The following is a 13,871-nucleotide window of genomic DNA, read 5'->3' on the forward strand; positions in this document are numbered from 1 at the left end:
TTCTCCACCCAGACTCTCCAACAAGCTGTCCAAACACAGGCCGGGGGCCTGAGGAGGTCTCCCAAGGATGGGCCCTGGGAAAGGTTGGCGACGACAGCGTGTGGCAGGAGGAAGTAGCGTGTTTGCTTTCCTGTGGCCCCGGGAGCTTCCTGCCCTCCGTGTGTTTGCTTTGCTTTCTAGCTGCTGCCTGCTGCGGAGGGTTGGCCACCTGGTGGCCCTGAGCCCCGGAGGCCTGGGTGGCTCTGGATCCCGACCTGAAGAAGCATCTGGGACATCTCAACCTCCCAAATCTGCACTTGGACTCACCAATGAATGCTAAAGCCAAGGGCAGAGCCACCAGAACCACCCTGGGTGGCGTTGGCTCACTGCATGCCAGGCCCCTTCTGAGAGTCAATGCAGCGCTGTTCCTTGAATCACATACACTCAATTGAATACAAACTGTGCTAGCTCCGTGTACTACTGTGAAAATGGAGGCACAGAACATGCTGGCAGCAGGCTTAAACTGGCAGCTTCCCTGCTGAACATCACAGAGCAGAGATGTGAGGACCAGCACCAGACGATTGAGTGCTGCCTTTGTTATAGGTGCTGGCAACAAGCCCCACCCCTCATGCTCTTATTCTCACCACATGTCCATATCAGAAGAGGCCCTTGGTGTGCAGTGCCCCCCACTGTGACCTCTGTGGCCTTCAGCTCCGGACTTGCCACCCTGCCTCTCTAGTGTGGCCGCGGCGCTTCTGTGTCCTGGCTGGAACTGTCCCCTGCAGCTGGTTCAAGTTGCCCCTTATCTTTTGATCTCGCCATACTCCTCTGCCTCCCTGCTAGCTTGCACACGTTAGCACCTCCGCCCCTGATCTGTGGTGACAAACAGTGGCACTGGTTCTCAAGAGTTGTGTTTCTTGGGTGTATTTTCTTGGAGTCCCTGGGCAGGGTAGGGCCATCATTTGCTTACTGATTATTTGGAGAGTTCAGTTAATAGCTGTGAGAGTGACTCATGAAGATGGAACTGGACTCAGCTGCCAGAGGGCTTGTATGTAAACAAGATCTGCTAGTGGGGACAGGCGAAAAGGTTACACGGACAATCCAGAACTGAAAGAGGGAACCCCTATCTGTGGTACCCTGGTGGATGACAACTGCAATCTCCAACAGAGGCAAACACACTCTCCGAGGGCTCTGCAGGGTTATGCCCCGCTCCCGGCCCTGGGTTTCCCATCAGACAGAATTTTGTGGGGAAATTCACAAAAAGGTCTAGCATCGATTGACCCAGAAGTCCCACTTCTGAGACACAGTCATAGCACTATGCTGATCTGCATGCTTGCACAGAAAGACATTGCTTCTGATGGCAGCTAGACAGATGACTCTCCCCAGAAGTCACAGATCCCACTAAAACCAACAGGAGAAATCGGTGCTGTGACTCGTGTTGGCCAAGGAGAGCAGAAAGCAGCCTGAGGCCCATTCAAGTCTTCTGTAACATGAATAGGTTTCTATTCCCACAGTCAAGTCTGGCAGCAGTAGCCATCTCTGGGCATAAGAGACTCAGAGGGGTCGTGTGTACTTTCATCTTTTTTAGACACTCCTGTGCATTTTTAAACTAGGGAGCATCTGCCATTAGCAAGTATAAAGGATGGCTGCTCCCCCACACCGCCGAGAGCATAGAGAGGGGAAGCTGCCATAACCTGCCCTGCAGTTCCTTCCTTCCCTATGATGCTGGCTTAGCATTCATTGCCTCTGCTCCCTCCTTCCTCCTAGCTCAGGAGATGGCTGTGCCCCTGTGGTAGTCGGTCGTCCCAGTTGCTTGGGTAGCTAAAACTTGGCCCTTGACGGCTTGATACCACTGGCCCTTTGCATTTCGGCACTACGGAAGGACAGAGTGAGGGAACCCCAGGGCTCTGCAGACCCAAGAGGTTGTTAGAGAGAGGAAGGTGCTTGCTTCTCCTCATCCAGGCCTGGGTATGGCAGGTTTCTGCTCCTTCCCATCATTCCTTTGGGGAGTTGCTCCTTCTGAACCAACTAAGACATGGTTCTGGTCTGAAAAGACTCAAACATAGTGTTTTTTCTTTCTCTACTGTATAACCTATGTATGTCCTTTCTCCTGCTTGTGAGCAACCAAAAGGGCTCTGAAGTGAGGTGAACTCTCAGAAATGCCAGGATAGCCCAGAGTTAAGTACCTCGGAATTTCTTATAGGAAGGGTTGGAAAGGCAGCATATGGTCTCTGTTCTCTCTTCTGGGATCCCATCTGGGCGTTTGGCATTGATGAGCTTGCCCACCTCTCAAAGCTAGTCAACAAGCACATACGATCTGCCAATCAGCTTGGTAAGGGCCAGGAAGACAGATGGAACTGGGCAGGAATTGGGGCATCGCGTGGGGATAGGCAGTGAGCTGGTATTTCAGGTAGTGATGCTAGGGTGCCTGCCTGGGATAATGGAGGGTAGGCTGAGCATTGAGTCATTGAGCCAAGGAGCTCAGGGAAGCTAAGCAAGGTCGCAGAGATGCTAAGCAGGGCCACGCCCTCCGAAGGCCTCTGGCTGAAAACTTAAATCCCTTCATGTAAATGGAAACCAGTGCCGTGGGTGGCTTTGCTCCATCATGTATGTGCTCCAGTGCCCACCATTTGCTCCACCACGTGTTCCCACCACATGCTCTACGACGTGTTCCATCACGTGCCTCACCCTGTATTCCACCACCCGCTCCCACGGTGATGCATTGCCTCGCCAAGGGCTCAAAGCAAAGGGGCCAAAACCAAGCGGCACCTTCCTCCTTTCTAGCCATGATCTTGGCTGTTCCATCACAGGAGTGGAGAGCTGACTTTCTAGACCAAGAAAGGGAAGACCTGTGATTGGGGTTCATGCTTGGGCTGGGAGCCAGGGCCCTGGGGAGCACAGATGCTAAGCTTCAGAAGTACTCTTGGCCCTTCAGACCCGGGTGCCTCCCGCCTAGGTGTGGCCTCCTGAGGCGAGTAGCACAGGCTCTCTCTAGCCTCACATGAGGACCGTCACTTAACCAGGTACTCATGAGTAAGCACTGGGGGTCTGTGTCTAAGTAGGCACCGGAGGCCACAGTGAGAGAGTAAAATCCAAGGCGTGGCTCCCCAAAATGGGTTTGCAGCATTTTCTATGCCCTGTGTGTGGCCTGTGCTTGGGTGTGTGCATCTTGTACCCTTATGAATATGGCACTGCCCGCTCATCTTTTAGAGAGAGGAACTCATCATCTTCATGCCTTGGCTTCCTGAACACTGGGATTCTGAGCCTTGGCAGGCACCCTAACACAGCTAAAATGGTCAGTGTGTGTGTGTGTGGGGGGGTGTCTTGTAGCTGCTTGTAAAGGTCTGCCTGGAGCTATGTGGCTCTTGAGTGTCTGTCTGTCCTCTCCCTTGGCTGTTGGGGCTCTCTGGATCTCCAGCTCAGTCAGTGTCTTTGTGGGACAGTGTTGCGCATGCATTGCAGATTCTTTCTCTGGTGTCTCAGCGCTGAGCTGGGGTGGCCAGGGAGCTCTCCTGTTGTCTTCAGCTCATTCTTCTGGGTCCATGAGCGTTGCTGTGGTAACCAGTACTATCTGTCAGTGGAGAAGCTGTGTCTGTGGTTGTATCCATAGGCACCAGCCAGCTCCAGTATGCTGCAATCCTTAAAACAAGCCGTCTTTTTGTCTCCAGGTCCTCACCCCTGATGCCCTCCTGAGCCCTTAAGGCGTCCATTCTTAGTCACCAAGTCCTAACCATGTGCTAGGCACTGGGGACCCAGTATCGTCCTCACAGGTCTCTTCTCCATAGCCCCCCGCTTTGGGCTCCTAGTGGCCTGCACTGTGTAGGTTACACTGGGTCACTGTCGTCCTGTTGCAGCTTCTGCTTGACCAATAGAGAAAGATGGGATGGGCACAGAAAGGTTAAGTGGGCTGCTCTAGATCACACAATCAGTTTTGAACCCAGGAAACTCAGCTTCATGGTCCATGCTCTCACTTTATTTATTTACTTACTTACTTAATATGTTTGTTTGTTCGGAGACAGGTCTCATGTCTCTCAGGCTGGTTTTGAACTCACAGTGTAGTCAAGGATAACCTTAAACCCCTGTTTCCACCTCCCAAGTGCTATATGTGCCTCCACCCCTGGACTACTCTTTACAGCCCCTAAGATACAGAAGCTCCCATTTCAGCGAGTGGTAACTGCTATGAGAGAACAAAAAGATAGTGGGTGAGAGGTATGGGGAGCCAGGACAGAGATAGTGAGAAGCTGGTGTTTGAATCAAGTTAGGAAGGAGCAGCCTGAAGGTTGGAAGAACAGTGTACTGTGGGGGGGGGGTGCTGAGACAGGTGGAGGTGAAGGCAAGAAGGAGGTCAGCCGTGGTGGGTGGAGCCTAACAGGCCAGCTCCTCACGATCTCTTTCCTGGCCATCTTAAGTGTGGCAGGACCTAGGCTGTGTATGTGGAACAAGCATCGTGAATATTGGCAGGCATGTGACCACTGCTCTCGTCTTCCGACTGAGGACCAAATATGACCGGTTGCTTTAAGCTCCTGCTGTCTTGAGTTCGCCAGCACATGGACTGCACATTGAACTGTGCGCTGAAATAAATCCTTTCCCTCATAAGTTGCTTTCTCCAGTAGCAGAAAAAGAAACAAAGGCAAGTGGAGAGGCCAGTCAGGGGAACCATGTATATCGCCCTGGGAGGCTGTGACAGAGTTCCTTGCCTGTGGGATGTGTTCAGATGGAGAGGAGCTAGAATTAACAGCCTACGTGGGTCTCCAAAGCCTGTGTGGTCCTTTGTCTTCATCTCCCTTAATCCTCCATTGGAAGGAGCAGAAGGCTCGGGCCTGAGTGCTGATGTGACATCACGTGGGCACTTCGTTCTCTCTTCCTGGTGTTAGACTTCTCGTCCATAAGATGCTGTCACCTGTCAAGTCGAGCGGGGGGTGGGGGGTCAGGGGGAAGACTTCCTGGATGCTTGGGTTATAGTGCAGACCTGCTTGTGTGTGGGGAAAGACTCTGCCTCCTGGAGAAAAGCTTTGCTCAGGACCCTCTTGACCTAGATCCTGTTGAGGGGTTCCCTGCTCCTCTCTCAGTTTCAGTTTCTCCGTGCCAAGACCAAGTTTGTCCACAGTCCTATCTTGCTTTATGCTGAGCATGGCGGGCCCCAGGGAGCTTGTATTCAGAAACCCAGACAGACAGTTCTGCTTGGTGAATCAGAGCTGGGGCCAGGGCTGTGGACTTGGCCTCACAAGCCTACCTTGTCAAGTGACAGGAATGACCCATGTGGAACTGCTTACCTGGCGTGTGCCCACTGTCCTCTGCCATCTGGCTGATGGTTCGATGGAGTGACTTAAGATTCCAGTCTTTTAAGCATTAGTTTTGCTGGAAAACCACTGTGGGGTACAATAGATGGGACAGGGGTGGCTTTGCCAGCACAGAGCCAAGGGTGTACCCCATTAAGCTGGGCTAGAAGACTCCTTTGGCCACAGGATCCTCGGTGGACATCCTGATTATGACTGACAGTAGCGAGCTCTAGCCTTCATGTGCTGTCTTGCCACTCTGAATGCCACGTGGTCATTCCTGGGAGGACCCTCCAGTGGTCTGAGAGGAAGGTGTTAGTTCCCTGATTTCACAGATGGAGAAACTGAGTCTCAGAGCACAGTCACGCTTGGCATTCAAAGAGAGGACAGGGCCCAAGGCCAGATGCCTGCAGTGCATTATGGGATGGGCTGTCAGGCTAGCAGCAAGCCCTGTGTTGTTCTGACAGGACCAGCTGCCCTCATGCGGGCCCTCTGCTCATTTGGATGCTGAAGCAGGGCATCATTTTCGTTGTGCTTATGTTGCTATTATTAATTAAATAGTCACCTGGTGAGGCTAGTTGGAGCACCCCCATTTCCAGGTACAAGTGAGGCCAGAAACAGAAAGACTGACATCTGGGAAAGCCCATGCTCAATGAAGATCCTATAGATATGTGGAGGGAGGGAGGGCAGGGGGCAGCGGGCATGTGACATGGGAATTTGAGAAATGCTGTAGAGTTTTCTCCTTACCAAATACATATTTATCCATTCACACATTTATCTAGACACCCATCCTTCTGTCTAACCTCCTACAGATCCACGTATACATCAACTCACCCACTTGTCAAAGCTCACCTATTATCTATCTGTCATCTGTCTGTCCATCCATCTGCCCACCCACATTACCATCCAGCTACCCATCCACACTCTCTTCTATTTATCCACGCATCCATTCATCCACTCCATCTTTTCAGTTCCAGGCCCATATATCCAAACAACTACACAAAAAAAGAAATTAAAAAACACATCCAAGGGAAGAGATCAGCCATACAGCCATGTTTATTTGTCATGATGTAACCCAGGTGGGGAACTGGACATGACCTAGGCACTGAGGGGGTCCCAGCATGCAGGCCACGAGGCTCAGGGCTGTGGTTTCACGGGTATCTGAGTGTCACCAGCAGCTGTGGAGACAGAGTTCAGAATTGCAGTCTCGCTGTGGCTCAACACAATCAAATTAGTTCCCTGCTGTCTACCTTGCACCCCCACCCACAAATGCAGATACCTGGAAATAACCCCTGGGACCACAAGTGCGCAGGAATACAGCTCCATGGTGTGATCACCCAGGCACAGAGAGATACACGCAAGCACATGCACCTGTGAGCACTCTGGAGGTGCCTCCGAGTGCTGGCACAGGAGCGTGCGCATGTGCTTACATGCACACGGGTGGAAATGCATGTGGAAACACATAAAAATATCCCCAGCCTTCTGGAGGGGTTTCCTGTTGGAGAGAGACAGGTGCAGCTGGGTCTCTGCTGCTGAGAGAACGTTCCCATCGCTTTCACTGAGGATGGCCAACACTCCTTGGCTTCCTCCTTCCCCCTCCTTTCTGACCCCTTCTCTTAGGACTACACCTCACCTAGAGGCAGTGCCTGGACTGTCCTGATGGGATAGCGGCATCCCTGAGCTGGCCTCTGCCTGATGATGAATGCCAGGTCCCACGCTTCTCAAAGTGTGTAAGACACTGACTGACCCACCGCTGAGGCTCATGCTGAGGTCATCTCCCAAGATAACCATCCAGTGACCCCATTCCAAGCCCTGAGCTTAGCAGGCTAAAGCCAGGGGATGGTTCCCTCTTGTTTAACACAGACGATACCCCGGCCCAGGCATCTGGTAACTGCTGTGGCCCCCTTGGCAAATAGAACTCCAGACTCCAGCTGTGTGAGGGTCCCCAGGGAACCTGCCCACACACCTGGCCTTGTCCTCCTGCCCCTGAGTGAGTACCAGTGTTAAGAAGAAGCATGGGCCTCGGGGCATCACAGGCAGACTCCATATAAATAAAATATCCATAGAAAAATAGTCTCTTAGAAAGCCTCTTATCCAGTGGTTCACGTTTCAGGATGGAAACTGCTGGGAATCTGTGATTCTCGTCCCCATCACACACACCATTCCCAATGGAACTTTTCTAACGGCGAGGTTTGAACTGTAAAGGGCAAAAGGATAGGGGTACGTCCTGGAGAAAAACAATTCCAGATCTGGACTAGCTTAGATTCTGGATAGGTAGCAGCAAACAGTAAAAACAAAACAAAACAAAGTTACAAATGTGTATGCATATATATCTATATGTGTATAAAGACCGTCTTCTCTTCGTACTTAACACCTAGCGCTGCAGAAGGGTACTTGCGAAATCAACTAGTAGAAACATCTGCATAAAGAATAATTATGTACAGCTGTTCTCAGCTCCCAGTCCTAGCAAGTCATCCCACCAGGACCTCAAGCAGTCCACTTTGATTGCAGAAGACGGATCCCGACGAAGTGGAAGAATTCTCTTTAATTAAATAAATTAATATTATCTCATATCAGAATAAACTGTTAAATATTGCTATGACGAGGCCCGAGGCTCCAGAGCTCCTGCCGTAGAAAACTTTGTTCCAGCCCTGGAGGGGCTCGGGCGGTGTCTGGGGGAGGGTGGCCGAGCAGCATCCGTGTGGAGAAGAACGGGCAGGCCTCTGAGAGATGCTTCCCACAGGAGTCTGCAGGAAACCCAGAATACCCACTCCCCCTCAGCAGAAAAGACAAGGGTAGTGCTTCTGTGGTTCCTTCCCTGCGAGCATCCAGGCAGTGGCCTGCAGGGAGACTGTATCCTGCCTGTGATCTGACCCGCGACCGCATTCACTTGCACGTATACATCTCCGTGCGCTCGCTGCACGTGTTACACTTGACGTAGCAGCACCAGTGGAATTTGCAGTTGCACTGCCACACCCGGGCGTACTGGTGCGTGTTGTAGCCACGGCCGCAGCACATGAGGTCACAGCCACTGGCCTGAGGGGCTGTCTTATTGCAGGCCCGGCCCTGGGTACCCACGCTGCCTGTCACTGGGTCCTCTTCACAGTAATTGGGTGACTTCTCAATGTACACCAGGTCGGTGTCCATGGGCTTGCGGTAGGACAGGGGCTTCTTGATCTTCAGAAAGGTGGGCCGCTTGTTTCGACTGGCACGCACAGGCTCCACGTGGACGGCCTCGTTGTATTTATCCTTGAGCACGTAGCCTAGTTCTCGGAATTGTGGCAGTGTGGTCCAGCATGTCTTAGTGGTACAGGAGCCTGACACACCATGGCACTTACACTCCAGCTTCATGTTCTCCTCCAGGATCTGCAGGGAAGACAGCGAAAGCACAGAAACTGTCACTGTAGCTCATGGCCAAGTTCAAGCCTGGCCCTATCCTCTAGGCCCTGTTAGTCAGCTACGGCTTTCATTCTCTTCTTTGGTCCAGGCAACGTGGGCCTGAAATCCAGTCCCTCTGTCTCCACAGCCTCGATGCAGTGCCCTCCCTCAATGAGTGTACTGTGTTTACTTTTAACCCCTTTCTGCTCTGCTCTCCAAATCTGGTGAGATCAGCCCAGCTCAGTCCAAGTGCAGGTTCATTCTCTTTGGTCTGAGTGGGTCTCAGATCAGTTTTGAACCATGCTTACTACACAGGTGGGTTGAGCCAGAAGATGGGCCTTTCAGATTCCTTGCCAAACTTGTGGCATCTGTCAACACTGGGTGAGGACCCAAGCTCCAATTCAACTGGGCTGGTGTAGAAGCTGGCCCAAAGTTAGGAGAGCTTGTCTATGGTGTAGCACACATAGCAACTGTGGTTTAGAAACTGACCAGGAGCCTGTGGCAGTGAGTCCCTGAGTTGAACTAGGCTCCAAAGCTCTAGGGGTATAATGGCTACCACTACCTCGTACAACCTGCCTCTCCCTCTAGGCCTCTCTTCTACCTCTGCAGCCACTGTTGGACTGGAGCCATGGTGACCTTGAATGGGCCCTTAATCAGGTGACATTCAGCCTAGCTCTGCTAACTCTGCACTCTGAATCAAAATCTCAGAGATCTCACTGTATTCAGCACAGTCACAACTGCCCTGGCCAGGACTGGTCACCCATCGGGCAGCCAGCAGCACCCCCTCCCCAGGCACTGACAACAGCAGAAGAATCAGACCCTTTCATCCTAGCTCCCCATCTTGAGGCCAGGCCACATCCTGGTTTCTGAGCTGTCAGGATTCCTAGCCCTCTTCCATGGTGCGGGTCAGACAAGTTGAGGCTTTGAAGGCCCTGTAGTAACTGAGGGCCACCTTCTGAGGGCTGGTCCCCAGCAGGTGCTCAGAACAAGCCCAAAGGGAGTTCATCAGAGTGACATATGAACCACTCCCTATCAGGTCCCATGTTAAAGGAGGGTTGAATAGACATACTAGGGTCTGCTACTCTACACAGAGAATTGCTACACAGCAACACTTCACAAGGTCAAAGGGAAACCAAGGAGGAAATAAATAGACATCTGGGTCTAGCCTCAGCAGACGGGTCCCTGGAAGATGCTGTCACTGCCAGATTCCCACTGGACCCCATGGGAGGTTGTGTCCCCACTATCAAAAGTCCCAGCTCCTGCTGAGCATCCTGTCTGGATTCCATCAGGCCTCCAGTCCCAGGAAGGGTGCCACCTTTTAGACACACTGATTTCATCCTATGGATTAAGGAACCTGTTTGAATAGTTCCATTCTGATATAGCTCGTATGCCAGAAAAATGCTACCTCCTGCCAGAAGCTTCTCCTGATTATCAAGGTAGGATCTTTGCACCCATCAGTCTGGTACCTCATCTGTCTCCCAGACAGTTTTGAGTCATCCATATTTTTGTGTTCTCCAGTAAGGCTCTTTAGGACACAGAAAAGCTCTGCCCTAGTGGGCTGTCTCAGGGCACTTAGATCCAGGGGAACAGTGCCTGGCTACTCCAACTAAGAGTGACACAGGTGGGTAGCACCCACTCCAAAGTTTAGGGTCCACCTGTCCCCTACAGAGCTCAGATCTGAATCTTACTTGACCTCATTTCCCAGAATACCCAACTGGGGCAGTCATCAATCTGACAACTGGCCTAGTGTAGCAAACGTGCTCACTTCTGTTTGCATGGAGAATGGAGGGCTGTTTGGCCTCAGGTGTGTTCTTTCACTCACTCATTCATTTTGCAAAGAACACATGCTCGGTGCTGCTGTATCACCTGTGTTATGACCAAGAGCTGGGGGGAGGGGGTCCTCCAGAAGGCCTGTTGGCAGCCAAAACTGGTCCTGCCTGCTCTGAGGTGCACCTTCTTCCATCTCTACATTTAAGGTTCCAGACCCAAGGTAACCAAGGAGCTCACAGAAGCTGGTGAACATTGTGTGCTGCAGGAGTAGCAAGGGACACTGGGAGAAGGGTTGGGGTAGGCTCCAGGGAGGCAAGAGCCTCATAGCAGCCAGGGAGTTAGGAGGACTGACTAGAGAAGCATTGCCTGGGCCTGCGTGGGTGGGATGCAGCCCTTGGAAAGAACAGGAAAGTGGCCCTGTGGATGGAGGACTGAGGCTCCAGTGACAGAGCTGAGGAGCCATCAGGGCTGACTTTTCAAGGCAGGGAAGCATCTGGGTACACTGCAAGCAGCCAGAGCTCATTCTGGATGAAGTAGAGTTAAGGCTGCAGGTGAGAACGGCAGGAGAGAAACCAGGAGGGATATTGTCCCCAGTGCCCAGGGGACCACAGGCGGTGTAGCTCTAATGCAGGCAGCAACCATGGGAAGAAGGAAATGGCAAAATCCATGGTGATTGTGAGTTAACCAGCTATGGGGAGTGGTGGGTGGGGAATCTGTGCGCTGAGGCAGGAGGTTGGAAGTTGGGCTTGAGGAAGAGTATGTGTGCAGAACATAGAGAGCACATTCAAGCTGAGCCAGTGGCCAGGACTCAGGGCCTCTGTGGAGCAGGGGGATCTTGTGGTGTAACTGGACCCTGGCTCCCATCACCTGGCATGCCTAGCGGGGGGGTGGGGGTCATGTGGAGCCCCAGGAAGAATGCCGTCCCTCCTACAGACTAGCACATTGGTCAGTACAGCCAGAAGAGAGGCAAACACTCAAGAATGTTTAATATTGGAATTGGTCACAAAACCACAGACTGGGAGACTGAGAAAAACTGAGCACTTTGACAGCCACAAACCCAGGATTTGCAAGAAACCACTAAAAAGCCAGTGGTCTGAGGTCCTGCTGACGGACGCCTAATGCACACACAGAGAGAATGGTCATCCTTTGTGATTTCTAGAACGAAAGAAGAGCGGCCAAGCCTTGTAGCACACACCTGTAACACCAGTGCTTGGGAAGCTGCGTTAAAAGAATTGCTACAAAGCAAGATCCTATCTGTTCAAAAGAAACGAGAATTGGGCATAACACAACTACAAGAGGGGTCAGCCCAGCTCAGCCTAGAGAAAGCAATGTCCAGGGCCCATGAGTGTTGCCCTACAGGCTCTGCATTCTTGTCTGGGACAGGGTGAACAGGAAGGAAGGAAGATGTGACTAAAGGACAGAACTTGGACCCTACCTAGTAGGAGGAATCTTCCTGGGCAGCAGAATACTGTTCCTTGAGGGGCTAGCCTTCTCTACCAAGCTCACCCCTGCTGGGAGGAGGCTTGTGAAAGAGTGAGCTCCCTGTCTCAAAGTGGATACAACTAGCAACTAGCTCTTTGGAGGGGCTTCCTGCACCCAGTGGGTGGGGCTGCAGCTGAACTCCCTCTGTGTCTCCCAGCAGTGCCCCAAATCTGTCTAAAGAAGCAGCAAGGCTTTTCCGCACCGCCCACCGCCGCCGGAGGGAGAGACATCAATCTCTTTCTGACAAGTCCTCCAGGAAGTGCAGACAATGTATCAGGTGCTGCCCAGAGCCCAGAACTCCTCAGGGTGGGGTGCTCAGGTCTGGGAAGGTCTGGGGAGAAATTTGGCTCCAGAAAAATTCCTTGACTCATACATAATGCCAAGTAGATACCATCAGAGTCTGACTGCTGGGCCTGCCCCAAACCCTCACAGTGGCAGTGACACAGAGGATCTGGAGGACAGGAGGGGGGTTGAGAGGAGTTTGGACATGACTTCTGGCTTGGGCTCCCACAGGGCACCCTTCACCAAAGTGTGGGTCGCACTTCACAGCATCCGGGGGGCCATCTCAGTCTACCTTGTTTCCCTATGCTGAACATCACCATTCTGTCCATGACCCCCAGCCTGTAGCCCCACTGAAGCTATCTGAGCTTCTCAGCATGATCAGGACTTCCTGATTCCTGGGATGGATCAGCTTTGCTGAGCCCTCCTCAGGAATGTGCCTCAGTCTAGGAATGTACCCCCCTCCAGGATCCTGGGTCTATTCATCTCCTGCACAAGTCTGGCTTACCCTGTCAGGATACTCTTTTTGGGTATTACCTTTTCTAGCAAGGCTGATATGGCTGACACTGGCTCCTCAGCCCAGCTCAGCTTCCCCCAGCCACCAAAATGGAAGTCACCCCACTAGTTACTGATTCCAGCTCCCAAAAGCCATTTTTTTTCAGTTCTCCACCAGCCACCTCCCTTTTCCTGTTCCCACCTGGCATTGCTCCTAGTTCCCACAGTGACCTCTCCAGTTCTCACCAGTTATCTCTCCAGTTCCCACCAGTCATCCCTCCCAGTTCCCAAAGTCACACACACCCCCAGTTCCCACCAGTCACCTCTCCCAGTTCCCACCAATCACTGGCAAGGAGCGGCTGGTGACTGGATCCCATCACAGTCAACCAGAGCAAGTCTTGGGAGTTAGGTGAGAACTGAAGATATATTGGCCATTTCTCAGCAGAGAGAAACAAGGGGGAACATGAAGCCCACAGCTGTGGACAAACAACTTGTCAGCGTGGAAAACAGAGTCCGATACTGGCTGAGAAAGTGAGCTAAGAGGCCGGGATGTATGCTGCTGGTTCCTGGGACTAGTGTTTGTGCTTGGACTCAGGCTGGGCCAGCATTCATTACCATAGGACCCTTCAGCTCCAAGAACCAGTGAGTTCTGTCCCTGAGTTAGTTTGTGTTATGTTAATACATTGTAAAGGACCCTAAATCCTTTCATCTGTGCCGGAGCAGAGTGTGTGAGTGTGTGTGTGTGTGTGTGTGTGTGTGTGTGTGAGAGAGAGAGAGAGAGAGAGAGAGAGAGAGAGAGAGAGAGAGAGACAGTCCCTAGTTGATAAGTCAACATGGTCTGGGTTGCTGGGACTGGACTGCATATTAAAAAGGACTTGGGGCAGGTGAGATGCCAGTGGGTAAAGCCCTTGCTGTAGGAGGGGAGGAAAGTTTGGAGTCCCAGAACCCACTGGGCAGTTACATGTGCATTGGAGTCTGCATGCTCCTTTAGCAAGGTAGGAAGTGGAAACAGGAGACTCCCCAGAAGCTAGCAGGCTACTTGCCTGTGTACATCACAACGAAGAGCAAAGAGACCCTGGCTCAAAGACAGTGGAAGACCTTCTGACCTTCACACAAGCACGCCATGGCACATGTGCAGCTATACACACACTTGTATGCGTCAAGTACCATATGTACAACACAGACACACACACACACACACACACACACACA

General features: G+C 52.1%; 1 protein-coding gene across 1 annotated transcript in view; it reads right to left on the reverse strand.

Moving 5' to 3' along the window:
- Window positions 1-6,281: 6,281 nt before the first annotated feature.
- Wnt7a (Wnt family member 7A) overlaps window positions 6,282-13,871 on the reverse strand; it is a 45,735-nt gene continuing 38,145 nt past the window's right edge. The window contains exon 4 of the mRNA XM_021190509.1: window positions 6,282-8,621. Coding sequence (XP_021046168.1) covers window positions 8,142-8,621 — 480 coding nt within the window. The 3' untranslated portion in view covers window positions 6,282-8,141. The remainder of the gene's footprint in view (window positions 8,622-13,871) is intronic.

Source organism: Mus pahari, chromosome 2, assembly GCF_900095145.1.
Source record: "Mus pahari chromosome 2, PAHARI_EIJ_v1.1, whole genome shotgun sequence".
Classification (NCBI taxonomy): Eukaryota; Metazoa; Chordata; class Mammalia; order Rodentia; family Muridae; genus Mus; species Mus pahari.